Below are 14,447 nucleotides of genomic sequence, written 5' to 3' on the forward strand. Positions count from 1 at the left end.
GTCATCAAGGTCCTTTCAGCCAAGCATAACCTGTTTGCTACAGCAGACAATGCCGTTGTGCCAGATGGCTGGAAGACCACTCACCTGCTTTTCAGCCTGGGAGCTGTCTGCCTGGACAGGTAACTGGGGTTATCATGCACCCAACCTCCACTGTGACCTCTGTGGTCCTCACTAAGAACAAGGTCTAGCTGTTGGTGAGTTTCAGTGTGTGGCGGTGCTGTTGTCTAAGGCTCTTCTGTGAGATTAAACCAGTAAGCCCACACTTAAATAGCTGGTAGCCAGCAGGGCCTACCAGTCAGCTCTGATGAGATCTATTCTGGTAGATTTTTCCTGAGAAAAGTAAGTATAGGCATTCGGGTTGAAAAATCTGTTTTCATTATAAAAATAACACAATCATAATACCAAACTTGAAATTAAATGAAGAAGGAGAGATAACCCTGATTTGTATCCTATACATCTCTAAGTTCCTTTCCAAGTATGGCTGGGATGTGATGTGTGTGCGTGGAGGATGACATTTTAGAGCAGTGTTCTCAACCTTCCTACTAATGCTGCCGCCCTTTACTACAGTCCTCATGTCATGGTGACCCCTACCATAAAATTACTCTTGTTGATACTTCATAACTGTAATTTTGCTTCTGTTATGAATCATAATATAAATATCTGTGTTTTCCACTGGTCTTAGGCATTTGGGAATCGAACAGCCCATAGGCTGAGAACCACTGTTTTAGAGAGCTATTTGAGAACATAGTTGTAGACTGAGTTTGTAGACTGAGTAACAGATCTTGAGTTGGTTGTTCTGTTTTGACTTATCTCTAGGTGAAAAGTGTCTTTTTGGTATACTTACGCTAAGTAATGAATGGCTCCTTGCATGAGTCTGATTTTGCCTAGGACAGTGAGCTGCGATATGTGGGGGGGGGGGTTAGCCTCGTACACTGCCACCTAACATTGGAGCTCTTGCCTTCTAGCCGAGTGGGCTTGGACTGGGCCTGCTCCATGGCAGAGATCCTTCGGTCACTCAACAATGCACCATTGTGGCGAGACGTCATTGCCACCTTCACAGACCACTGCATCAGGCAGCTGCCATTCCAGCTGAAACATACCAACATCTTCACCCTGCTGGTGCTTGTCGGCTTCCCCCAGGTACAGCGTCTGAAGGCCTGTTTGTCCAAGTCTCTATAGTGCAAGCATGCACACACACACAAACGTGTATGTCTATAATGGTTTTAGAATTTTTTCTTTTAGTTGCATGATTTGATTTTATAGTCTTGGTGTATTTTTCAGAATTGTGCAATTGTTAGACTTGCATTGTCAACAGTTGACATTTGATTTATTTTACTAGCTTTGAATAGTAGGTAACTATAATGTATTTAGTTACAAAGAACTGCAGAGACTGTTGTCTTTCATTCTGGCATGCATATTAACCTTCCTCACTTTGTATGCCTCAACTGATTGGACTAAAGAGCTGCAAAGCTATGCCAAGCTCCTAAACTAATGTTGTGCCAAATCCTTTGGACTTAGTGATGAGAAGACCCTGTGTGCCTGTAGGGAAGCAAGCAAAAGGGACTGAGCGTGTGCCTAGTTAAGTGCCTCTTCCTTCATCAATGCTCTAGGTCCTCTGTGTGGGAACCCGCTGCATTTATATGGATAATGCCAACGAGCCCCATAATGTGATCATATTGAAGCACTTCACTGAGAAGAACAGAGCTGTGATTGTTGACGTCAAAACCAGGAAAAGGAAAACAGGTCCTAAGCTCAATTTTGTCTTTTAAAAATGGTGAAAATGATCTATTCCTTGCATGCTATAAAACCAGTTACCGTGCCTCAGTTTTTGCTCCTGCATGTCACTGTTAAAATTTTAAATTATGTAAATGTATTTGTGTGTGCACACATGCATGCTCATGTGCACACACGCATGCTCATGTGCGCGCACACATGTGGAGGTTAGAGGATAACCTGTGGGAGTCCGTTCTCTCCTTCTACCACCTGAGGTGCTAAGGGCTGAGTCAGGGCATCAGGCTTGGTGGCAAATGCCTTTATCCACTGAGCCCTCTCACTAGCTCATATCTTTACAATTAAAGTAGATTTATTATGCAGGGTGTGGTAGTACATGTCTGTAACCCCAGCACTGAGGCAGGGGGATCACACCTTCAAGACCAGCCTGATAAGTAGTAAGTTTGAGGCCAGTCCAGGCTGCATAATGAGACCCTTTCTCAAAATAAAATAGTAATAATTAATACACATAGTAAACACATAGATAACATAGAGTGAGTCTTCTTTTTTTTTTTTGTTTTGTTTTGTTTTGTTTTTTTGTTTTTTGTTTTTTGAGACAGGGTTTCTCTGTGTAGCCTTGGCTGTCCTAGACTCACTTTGTAGTCCAGGCTGGCCTCGAACTCACAGCGATCCGCCTGCCTCTGCCTCCCAAGTGCTGGGATTAAAGGCGTGCACCACCACGCCCGGCTGAGTCTTCTTTTTTTAATCCAATGTGATAGTCCCTTCCTTTCCATACTTATTCAGGCAATTTATGGCCGATTGAGTTTAAGTCGGCTGTCTCCTTGATTGTTTTCCATTTGTCTCGTCTCTTCTTGATTCTTTTTTCTTCTTTTGCCTTCGTTTGGGTTGATTTTTCTTATGTTTTGAGGACTCATGTTATGTCTGCTGTTAGCTCTAACTATAGCTGTTACTCTGCTGTCACTGTCGTCGGTACTTGGGAGAGTGCCCTGTGGTCTGTCCTGTACACCTGAGGCTGGCTGTCATCAGATGTTATTCTACTTAGCCGTTGTGTTGAAATGCCGTGTTTTTGCCCTATATCTGCCTCACTCTCTGTGTTAATGTAGTTAGACCTTTTATTCTACATAGTGTAAATCTCATTGTACATAATGTTGGCTTTAAAATGTGAGTTATTTTTATAGAGACTTTTAAATGAACACAATGTATATTATACTCAACTACACATTTACTATTCCTGGTATTCTTCATTCCTTTTTATAGATTCAGATTTACATCTAGTATAATTTTCTCTGGTTTGAAACACTTCCCTTAGCATTTCTTATAGTCAGTGTCTTCTGCCACAAGAGTCTGTGTAGAAAATGTTCTGACCTTGTTGCTGTTTTTGAGGCCAAGTCTCACCATGTAGGCAGGGCTGGCCTTGAGCTTGGATAGAGTCTTTTTGCCTTTCTCTCCCAAGTGCTGGGGTTGCAGGTGTGCACTATGACTCCTGGCTTTGGCTTTACCTTTGAAACATTATTTTTCTTGGGCTGGAGAGGTGGCTCAGCAGTTAAAGCACATGCTGTTCATGCCCAGACCCAAGACTGCTTCCTAGCACCCACACCTAGTAGCTCACCAGCACCTGTAACTCCTCCTGCGGGGGATCCAGTACTCTCTCTTGGACTCCATGGTCACTGTGCATACATGTACAAACCCTCACACTGCCAGACATGTATATACATAATTAAAAGTAAAATCTCTATGAGACATAGTTTTTCTGGATAAAAAATTCTAAGCTAAGACACTTATATTTGGGGATAAGTTGTTGTTATGCTGTGTGTGTGTGTGTGTGGCTGCCTTCAATTTACTATATAACTCAGGATGACTTTGGATTTGTGATCCTTCTGCCTCTGCCTCTCGAGTGCTGGGCTTACAGACATGTACTACCACACCTGGTTAATGTGGTGCTAGAGACCAAACCATAAGCTTGTGGTTGCTAAGCAAGCAATCTGCTATCACAGCCCCTAGTAGTTTTTTTCTTTGAATTCTTTAAAGATATTTGTGTGTTGCTTTCTGGCTTGCACTGGTTCTGCTGAGAATTTGGCATAAGGTCTGCTGTTGTTATCTTTGTTACTGTTGTATATTTTTTTCTCTGCATGCTTAGGGATTATTTGAATACTGTGATGAGATAAGGCATCCTGTAACTCCATGGATGGTGGTCTTAGCAGAATCAGTACACGCAGGAAAGGCAAATCCATAACCAGGATAAGCATCTACTCCCGTAAGGACAAAGCATTGTTCTTTCCATGGAGGAAGTGGTCCAGTGTAGTCAACCTGCCACTACATTGCGGCTGATCACCCTAGGGAATGTTACCATTTCTGGGGCTCAGTGTTGGTCCCTGGTGTTGACAGATCTGGCACTCAGCAGCAGCTGTATCCAGGCCAGCCTTGCTGAGTTGAAGTCCACGTTGTCAAGCCCACACATAACCCCCTTCTCTCCACCAGAGGCCCATTGGGCAGTGACAGAGAAAGAGGCTGACGAAAGAGGCTGGCTGCCCCAGAATGGATCTCCATACCTACTTTATTATTGAACTCTTCTGAAGTTACCTTTTGATAGGCATTTATCCTTCTCCCACTTGAAGAAATCTATCTACACTCCTCTTCTTCAGATGCCTGTCTCACCAGTTTTCCAGTCTTACTCTTTCCAAGTCTCGGACCATCCAGTTAATCCATTGACTACAGCCCACAAATCAGTGAACAATTATTGCACATCTGGCTGTTTCTCCTTCCAAACAAAATGTATGACCATGTGTACTGCCCTAAGTTCTACCCACTGTGAAGAGTTCCCTTCACCAGAATCTTTCAGGGTTGTCCCAGAAAGAGGTTGTAAGGTTGCAAATGTCCACTTCTGAGGGGGTGGGTCCCTGTATCCCATCAAAACCATCAGTAAACCAGGCCCCAATCTTCTCTTCCTCAGCCATCTGATCATAGAGCACACCCATGAGGCTATAGGTACGTGCTCAGCAGCAGACAGTATTGTAATGGGAATAGAAACTGTAGGCATTTAGGCAGCCTCTTCATGTACCTTGCTTGTGCCCTCAAAACCTGCTCAGGCCCTATCATGTATTTACCATTTCCATTATTTGATAATAGATTGATGCTATGCATGCCCTACGCTGTGGCTTGGTGGGCCAGATAACACCCAGCTCATTCTGGGCAGCTCAAGTAGCATAGTGACTTGGTGTCCCATTGTTAAACATTCAGTTTCCACTAAGGCCCAATATCAGCTCAAGACCTGTCTCTCAAAGGGAGAACAGTCTGCAGCTGATGGTTGAGCCTTGCTCCAAAATCCCAAAAGTTCTTCTGACATTCACCTATAGGAGCCTGCTAAAGGCTCCAAACAGCATTCCTATCTGCCACTGACACCTCAAGTCCCATCAGGTTTTCTGGATCATATGGTCCAAGTGGTAGAGCAGCCTGCACAGCAGCCTGAACTATTGGAGGGCCTTCTCCTGTTCCAGGCCCCACTCAAAGCTAGAACCTTTAAGGCCACTTGGTATATAGGCTGGAGTAACACACCCAAGTGAGGAGTGTGCTATCTCCAGAATCCAAATAGGACAGCTAAGCATTGTGCTTCTTTCTTGGTAGAAGGAGGGGCTGGATGTAATAACTTATCCTTCACCTTAGAAGGAATATGTCCACATGCTCCATACCACTGGATTCCTAAGAATTTTACTGAACTAGTAGGCCCTAGAATTTTGATTGGATTTATTTGTCGTTCTCTGATTTGCATATGTGTTACCACCAAGTCCACAGTGGTTGCTACCTCCTGTTTACTTGGTCACGTCCACATAATGTTGTCAGTATAGTGAACCAATGTGATATTTGTAGAAGAGATAGACAATCAAGATCCTTCCTAACTAAGTTATGATGCAGGGCTGGGGACTTAATATATCCTTGAGGTAAAACTGTAAAGGTGTACTGCTGGCCTTGCCAACTGGAAGCAAATTGCTTCTGGTAGGTTTTGGGTTTTTTGTTTTTGTTTTTTGTTTGTTTGTTTGTTTGTTTTTTTGAGACAAGGTTTCCCTGTGTACCCTTGGCTGTCCCGGAACTCATTCTATAGACCAGGCTGCCCTTGAACTCCTCAAGATGCACTTGCCTCTGTCTTCTGAGTGCTAGGATTAAAGGCATACATCACTGTCACCCATCCACTTCTGGTGGTTTTTATGGACAGGTAACGAGAAAAAGGAGTTTTCTGGATCAATAGCTGCGTATACCAGGAGATGTGTTAATCTGCTTAAGTAAGGACAGCACATCTGGCACAGCAGCTGCAATGGGAGTCACTACCTGATTGAATTTTCAGTAGTCAACTGTTCTCCACTATCTTTGTCTTCTGCACTGGCCAGATAGGAGAGTTAAAGGATGATGTGCTGAGAACCACAACACCTTCATCTTTCAAGTTCTTGATGGTGGTACTGATTTCCGCAGTTCCTCCAAAGATACAATACTATTTTTGAGTCACTATTTTCTCTGACAGAGGCAACTTTAAGGGCTTCCATTTAGCCTTTCTAATGATAATAGCCCTCACTCCACAAGTCAGAGAACCAATGATGTGAGAATTCTGCCAGCTTCTAAGTGTGTCCATCCCAATTATCATTCTGGGATGGGAAAATAACCACATTAGGACCCACCGGACCTACGGTGAGTCAGACTTCAGGCAGAACTCCATTAATCACCTGACTTCCACGAGCTCTTACTTCAGCTGGAGGCCACAGTGTTTCTTGAGATCTTCCAGAATCAGTGTCAATTTAGAACCAGTATCCAATAGACCCTGGAAACTCTGATTGTTTCCTCTCCCCTGGTGTGCAATTACCCTTGTAAAAGGCCATAGGTTCCTCTGTGAAGGACTGGAGAAAGGCTAACACTAAAACTATTAGGTATTTTATCAGGGTCTTTCCTCAGGGGAATCTGGAAGTTCTTCATTCAAAGGCTGATTTATGGGCTGAGATTCCCTTTTGCCACAATCCAATATTTATTTGAGATTTTTCCCCCTTACACAGAGCAAACACAAATGCATTAGGCTTCTTAACTATTTCATGCCTAGAAACACCATGAATGACTAGCCAGCACCAAGGGTCCATGTGAGTCATGCTACCATAAAAATCACTTTGCCTATGCTGCCCACTGCGGGACAGGCTATTTGTTTCTTCAGTGTTGTCCATCACCTTGCCTTTAGTAATCCAGTGCTGCCACCTGCCTCCTGCTTTGTTGGAGCCCAGTTAAACCCATTACATTTAATTCATCCAACTGAACAGCAGAGTCTTTGACCCTAAGGTCTGGCACAAGGGAAAGGTCAACAGCAAACCTCTTCAAATGTGCTGCTGCCCCTCTCACCATCTTGCATCTTATAGGCTTAGTGAAGAGCATGTCTTCTGGGTCTTGCCATTGTGGTAGATGAGGTTTTACACAGTGCACCCACTCTAGCATTGCAATATCCCCGAGCCTTAAAAATCCTTTCATCAACACTAATGGGACAGCAAGCATTTCCAGCTCCTTTTCAGTAGGCCATCTTTTGACAAATGTTTCAGTCAGTCATTAAGACAAATATTAAATGGTCCAAGCATCATACTAAATCTATTAAATCTAGAGTCTCCCTTCAGTGGACCCTTATCAGTAAGTTGAGGCTGATCTAGTTTTATGCTCCTTCCACATTATACCACACACATTCCCAAGATCTTTGTTTGAACAAGCTCTTTGAGCTCTTCAGTGACATAGCACGCCTCCTCACAGAGCACACTTTTACCTCTCCTCTAGGGGCCTGCTTTGCCTTGTCTGGTTATAGGTCTAGAGGCAACTGCTGGTGGACCCCAAGGGACCCCTGCTTGCCTTTCCTGGCATCCCCTTCAGAGACAGTCACTTGTGGTTTACCAGACAAAGAAGGATTAATTTTCTCAGTCAAAGGTGAAAAAGGCAGTACTTCAAGAATGGGAGTGGGACTAAGTCTTCTGCTGAGAATGGAGAGACTGCTTCCTCAGGTGAGACAAACCCTTCTGAAGGTTCAAAGTTCTCAGCTAAAACAGGTTCCTCCAACACACGCACCCCAAGTTACAGGATCGGATTCTTTACCAATTAACGCTTGACTTTAACCACCAACACCCTCTGAGGATGGGATTTGAATTTTTGCTATAATCCAGGCAGTCTTATAATGAGGGCCTCCACAACTTAAGCTCTATGGCTCCTGGAAAGAAGATTCCCTTCCATGGCACACTTAGAAACTTTTAGACTATCCATGCTCACCTGGAGCCAGTCAGTTTTATCTCTGAGCTCATCGACCTTCACCATATTTAAAGATGCTAGGAGTTGATTAACTTTATCACAGAGCTCATTCTTTTCCTTTGTCAGTTTATCCAGAAATGATAGGAGCAACCAACCAGCAGCACTGTTTTTTCAAAAGTTTTATATACTGAGTCACGAAATCTGTTGCCTTTCACAATTGGTGAATCAGGATAATCAAATGCGTTTGTCTCCTTAAGTATGTAAAATAGTTTACACCATAGGCTTTTAGTGTGCTCTGAGCTCCTAGGAGAGGCTTCATTAACTTGGAGAGCTTTGGTGACTGTCGGTGTTGGCAAATTGGAAAGCTTATTGCATATACCGTAAAAAAAAAATCATCCTTATACTTCTACTACTCTAGAACCACTTTTGATACAAAAATCTGCATTAGTCAGGGCTCTCTAGAGGAACAGAATTGATAGGATGAGTGTGTGTGCGTGTGTGTGTGCGTGTGTGTGTGTGTATGTGTGTAAGTGTGTAACACACATATGGGATTTATGAGAATAGCTTACAGGCTTTGGTCTACCTAGTCCAACAATGGCTGCCTATCAACAGAAAGTTCAAGTGTCTAGTAGTTGCTCATTCCACGAAGCTGATGTCTCAGTTGGCATCAATATATGCCAGAATCCCAAAGAAGCAGGTTCTAATGTCAGTGAACAAATGGACTTGCCAGTGAGAGTGAGGGCAAGCAGGCAAAGAGAGCAAGCTTCTCTCTTCCATGTCCTTTATATAGGCTGCTAGCAGAAGGTGTGACCCAGACTAAAGGTGAATCTTCCCACTTCTAACGATTTATTTAAGAAAAAATCCCTCACAGGTATATCCAGCTCCTTGGGTTTTAGTTAGTCCCAGATGTAGTCAAGTTGACAGCTAAGAACAGCCATCACAACACTTCTAGCAGTGACTTGCTTGTGCATAGTTATAAGAATTTTGCATTGTGACTTGTCTCTCTCCATTTCCTCATGGACAGTGGCCCTGTACCACTTTTGTGCTCACCTGCAAACTGGGGTTAAGTATAGTGGGGACACTGAGCCTGAGAAGCTTGTTGCTGCAGGCCTTGCTTTGGAGAGGCCTGTGGAGAAACCCAGCTGCAGAGGGCACTAACAGCACTAACAGTGTTCTTTGTGTCTTTTCCTTTTGGACATGATGCTGCAGTGAAGGACTACCAGCTGGTCCAGAAGGGAGGAGGACAAGAGTGTGGCAGCTCTCAGGCCCAACTGAGCCAGTACTCCCAGCACTTTGCCCTTATTGCCAGTCACCTTCTGCAAACCAGCATGGACAGCCATTGTCCTGAGGCAGTAGAAGCAACCTGGGTCCTGTCCCTGGCTCTCAAAGGTTTATACAAAACACTAAAGGTAATGGTGAGCCTCTTCCATTTGCACAAACCTACCTATGATCTCACATGTGCAGGGGATTAACAAGGAGGAAATGCCATCTAATTTGGATAAATGGTTTAACAATGGGTTGTTTTTAGAAATTCTTGAGACCTTGTACAAGGATAACTTTAAGGAGGAAATAGACTTTTCCCAGTGGTTTGAGTATGGACTCAAGTACTGTGGCTTCATGGAGACATAATCCTGTCAGGGGAAGAAAACTGACCTGACAGGGTTCTCACTCCACACCCAACAGGAGCTCCTCTGGGACATTATAGGAATGGAGGGAGAATAAAGGGAGCTGGCATCCCATGGAGCTTCAGGGACTAGGTGTGGCCATCGGGCTGGGAGGAAGCAACTGGGTTAAGGGTACTGTTGGGTAGAGAGAAGCCCAGATCCATGATGACTTTGGGACCTTAGTGAGGGGATGGGGACTCAGGCACCACCTAGAGACTTGTCTGCTAGGCTTTTCAGCTCTGGGCAGTCCTAAGGTGTAGTTGTTAGCTGAGACCATTGAGGTCTGCGTGCCTCTGCCCCCCAAATGCTAGGATTTGGGTTTGCACCACTGTGAGCGCAGTCTGTTGATAAGTGTTGAACACCAAGAGCCAAGTGGAACTGGCCATGCAGTGGTGACCTGGAAAAAAGGGCCATGAGGCTTACAGTCTCCCAAGCCAGAGGAGGTGTCCTCCTGCAAGGAGGACAGCTCTGCATCTGAAGTCCCTTCAAAAAGGGGCAGTTTGAGGGGGTAGGTATGGAGCTAGCCTTAGGTAACACGAGCAGAAACAATAGCAAGGTTCAGGCCTTGAAGTGGGCCAGACACAATGGTCACAGAACAGACCGACCTCCAGGTCTTTAAGATGGTGCAGCCTAGGGAGCAAGGTCAAAGAAGCAGGCAGGGAGCCTTATTGGACCTTGTCAGCCATGCTAAGGGCTTGGATTTTTGCATCAGAAGTTTCTGGAAAGTAAGGAGGAGAAGTGACATAAAATAGGTTTCAGAAGCGTTTGCTCCATGAAAGAACACAGAGTGAGTGAGGAGCAGTGGTTCATGCTTAAGATTCTGAGAGCTTTCTTACTCACTAGGATTTTCCCTGGAAGGTCAGTTGGGCCATCAGCTGAGACGGAGCTGTAGGAAGGGTTAGCACTCTGCCAAACCTTAATCTTCACTCTGTAGCAGCTGAGAATCACTCTCTTGGCTTGGCAGGCTCACGGTTTTGAAGAGACCCATGCCACCTTCCTCCAGTCCGACCTGCTAAAGTTGCTGGTAAAGAAGTGCAGCAAAGGGACTGGCTTCAGTAAGACCTGGCTCCTCCGGGACCTGGAGGTAAGGAGGACGCCTGCCTTGTAGATCTACGCCCCAGAGCAGAGCAAGCTTGTTCCAACCAGTTCTGCCCTGTACACTCTCATTCTGTGCAGCTTGTAAACCTGGCCTTGATTCTTTCTTCGTGAATTAGGGATCCTGACACCTGTGTCCCGTTTCCCCCCCACACCAGGAAAATGAATTGGGTGTTTGTTCAAAGAACCTTGGAGAAGTATTTTGTGAAAACACATAATTGGCCATTATATCATGATAATAAAATGTGCTTTTGAATTATTATTTCCCTCTAAGGTTGCTTTAAGCAAAAATCAGTTTCTAAATACAACCACACTCATGTTTATCTTATGTGGGATTTCAGTCAGTAATTTCATTTTATTGTTACTCCTCTGAGGCCTTAGATGTTTCTTAGTGGGATTCTTGTGGTTCCCAGAGGCTTTCAAGGTCAAGTGCTAGTTTCTAGTATAAGGGAGTCAGTGCTGCAAGAGGCAGTGCTACGGGGATGTGCTGTGTCCCTAACCCTCACTTCCACAGATGCCTGCATCTCTGAATACCATAGAGTTTGCCTATGTGGAGGGAAATTTGCTAAGACACATTAGTAGGCAACTAGGATCTTAGAGACTCTTTTTTAAATTTTATTTAAAATGTATATGTATGGGTGTTTTGTCTATAAATATGTCTGCGCCGCTTGCCCATAGACGCCAGAAAAGGATATCAGCTCTCCTGGACCTCAGTTACAGACAGTTGTGAGATGCCATGTGAGTTTTGGAAATTGAACTCAAGTCCTCTGGGAGAGTATCCAGTGGTCTTAACTGCTGAGCCGCATCTGCAGCTCCCATATCCACCTTTTTCATGGCTGTGTATAAGACTGGAAAGCGCTTTACAGGCTTTTGCCATTATTAATATTTCATTAAAAAAATTACTACATTGGCCATATTTAAACAGCATTTTTATATATCTTGTCATTTCTAAAAGATAAGTTAATAGATCAAAAGGATATAAACTTTTTTTATTTTTTAGTTACGTTTCTCCAAAACAAATTAGAAAATGATAATACCCGCTTGTGCTGTCAAGAAAAGTTAGTGAACACAAGGGCATCCATAGTTTGTATTTGTTTGATTTGTGTTTTAAGCATTTCCTCAGTTATATAAGTACAGTTGAACATGCTTTCCTGTTCCTTTACTAATCATACACTCTTCACGTGAACTGTGATATCTTAAAGACTGAGGTTGACTCTCATACAAAGACCTATGTCGTCTTCTCACTGAACGCTCATCTCCCTGTTCTGCTTGGCTGGCTTTGTGTGTAGATTCTGTCCATCATGCTGTACTCCTCCAAAAAGGAGATCAACACTCTGACTGAACATGGAGACCTGGAGCTGGACGAGCGCGGGGACCAAGAGGAAGAAGCAGACCGGCCAGGCAGTAGCCCTGGAGAACCAGAACAGAAAAAGCTAGACCCACTTGAAAGCTTGGATGAACCCACCAGAATATGCTTCTTGGTATGCTCACTGGTCAGCCATCATGCAGACAGAGCACAGCCATCAAGGGAATGGGTGCTCATTGGCTCAGGCTGTGCTTCAACCTAAACAAGTCTCTTCCAGGAGACCCAAGTTGGATTCCCAGCACCCAAATGTCCGTTCTAGAGGACCTGGCACCTTCTTCCGGCCTCCATGGGTACCAGGCACACACATGGTGCACAAACATGCAGGCAAAACATCTATTCACATAAATAAAATTTTAAGACATCTTAACTGATCAATTTAATGTCCTGAGGATTAATTTCCTAAGCAGTCTATTATATACAGAACGTATCTAGAGTGATAGTAGAGCCCCATCCTTGTAGTGGCTTTAAGATTAATTTATTTACTTAATGCACGTAGTGTATGCCTGTGTGATTTTATATGTGCCACATGCATGTAGGAGCCTGCAGAAGCCCATAAATCCCCTGAAATTGGAGTTACAGATAGTTCTGAGCCACCATGTGGGGTTGGGAACTGAACCCAGGTCCTCTGCAAGAGCAATAAGTATTTTTAACCACCGAGCCATTTCTCTAGCCCTTCAAGTGGCTTTAAATAGTAATGCACATTTTATAGTTCATATCTTAGTACTCAAATTTTGATGTGCTTTTTAAAAGTACCTCCATATTGTTCTTCAACTATAACCTGGGATAGCTGGAAATAGTGTTTTGTCACTTCGGAGTGCATATTGTCCATGTCTTAAGGCACATATCCTTGTCTGTCTTTTCCTTCTCCCACGCCTCCAGATGGCTCATGATGCCCTCAACGCTCCTCTGCACATTCTCCGGGCCATCTACGAACTGCAGATGAAAAAGACTGATTCTTTCTTCCTGGAGGTTCAGAAGAGGTAATGACCACTGAGCCGCACTTAGCATTCTAGATGAGAGTGGGCACCCTCACCTGCTGCCATGGGGTCTGAAGAAAAGCTCTGACAGGCCAGGAGCCATGGGGACTGGCCTGGAGCTTCCTGATGCCCCAGGAAAGACAGCTGCCTCACTTTGCCTGGATCATTGCTAAGAGTGTGACAGTTTCCTTTGAGAATGCCACATGTGAAGTCTTAAAGGTACAGACTCTGGGATGCGTCTCATGCCGTCCAGTGAGCCTATGGCACAGAACAGAGCAGGTGCTGTGGCTCAAGAGGGGTTTTGGCTCTCATGTTTTCATCAGCATAAATTATTTTCATGGCTTTTCCACAGGAATGATTAGATAATCAACAGTATATCTTCTCTTAGCCAGGAAGTTCAGAGATGGCTCCAGAACCCTTCTTCTGAATTTGTGTAGAACTTTCCATATCTGTCACCCAGCCTCCTCTTCTGTTCCCATGGCCTGGCTTTGCTATCTCTCTCTTCCTACACATACATCTTTTCCTCCTGTCCTCTTTCCCTCTTGCTTCTGTCTGTCCCTCCCTCCCTTTTTGCAGTGCTGGGATCAGACCCAGAGCCTTGAACATGCTAAGCACCCTCCCTAGTCCTTTAGCGTCTTATTCCAATGTGTAATAAATTTCAAGTAACTTCGTTTACATTTCTATTTTACCCTATGTATTATCTAAAATCCTGTGTGAGACGGAGCAGGTGCTATGAGAGGAAGACAATCAGGGTACAGTCTAAGCTACTATAACTGAAAAAGCAGAAGGACCTCAGACAGAGGCAGAAAGAGTTTGCGGTTTTCCCACACAACCATCCAGAGGCAGACAGAGAAAGGGAAAGCTGGGAAGACAGCCCACTTGATAAAGTACGTGCCATGCAAGCATTAGGACCTGTACCCATATAAAAGCTAGGGATGTGGGGATGGAGAAAAAATGGAGGCCTGGAGCTTGCTGGTCAGCTAGTCTAGCCAAACCAGTAAGCTCCAGATGCAGTGAGAGACCCTGTCTCCAAAAATAATGTGGAGGGCAACTGAAATGGTAAAGAGGTCAACCTCCCATACACACATCCCAAAATCAAAGAAAATATCTTCGTGGTTAAGAACATTTGTTTTATGTATATGAGTACACTGTCTTCATGCACACCAGAAGAGGGTATCAGATCCTATTACAGATGGTTGTGAGCCACCATGTGGTTGCCGGGAATTGAACTCAGGACCTCTGGAAGAGCAGACAGTGCTCTTATCCTCTGAGCCATCTCTCCAGCCCCAAAAACATTTGTTGCTCTTGCAGAGGACTTGGGTTTGATTCCCAGCACCCACATGGCAGCTCACAACCATCTGTAGA

General features: G+C 44.3%; 1 protein-coding gene across 3 annotated transcripts in view; it reads left to right on the plus strand.

Moving 5' to 3' along the window:
- Positions 1-14,447, plus strand: part of ZZEF1 (zinc finger ZZ-type and EF-hand domain containing 1) — a 124,141-nt gene that overhangs the window by 93,938 nt on the left and 15,756 nt on the right. For all 3 annotated transcript variants that reach the window (XM_084751296.1, XM_084751295.1, XM_084751297.1), the window contains exons 40-46: positions 1-119; positions 966-1,140; positions 1,611-1,743; positions 9,190-9,389; positions 10,609-10,728; positions 12,029-12,220; positions 12,985-13,085. The exon at positions 1-119 is cut by the window's left edge and continues 159 nt beyond it. In XM_084751296.1, coding sequence (XP_084607422.1) covers positions 1-119; positions 966-1,140; positions 1,611-1,743; positions 9,190-9,389; positions 10,609-10,728; positions 12,029-12,220; positions 12,985-13,085 — 1,040 coding nt within the window. The remainder of the gene's footprint in view (positions 120-965; positions 1,141-1,610; positions 1,744-9,189; positions 9,390-10,608; positions 10,729-12,028; positions 12,221-12,984; positions 13,086-14,447) is intronic.

This window comes from Acomys minous, assembly GCF_964271855.1.
Source record: "Acomys minous genome assembly, chromosome: 12".
Classification (NCBI taxonomy): Eukaryota; Metazoa; Chordata; class Mammalia; order Rodentia; family Muridae; genus Acomys; species Acomys minous.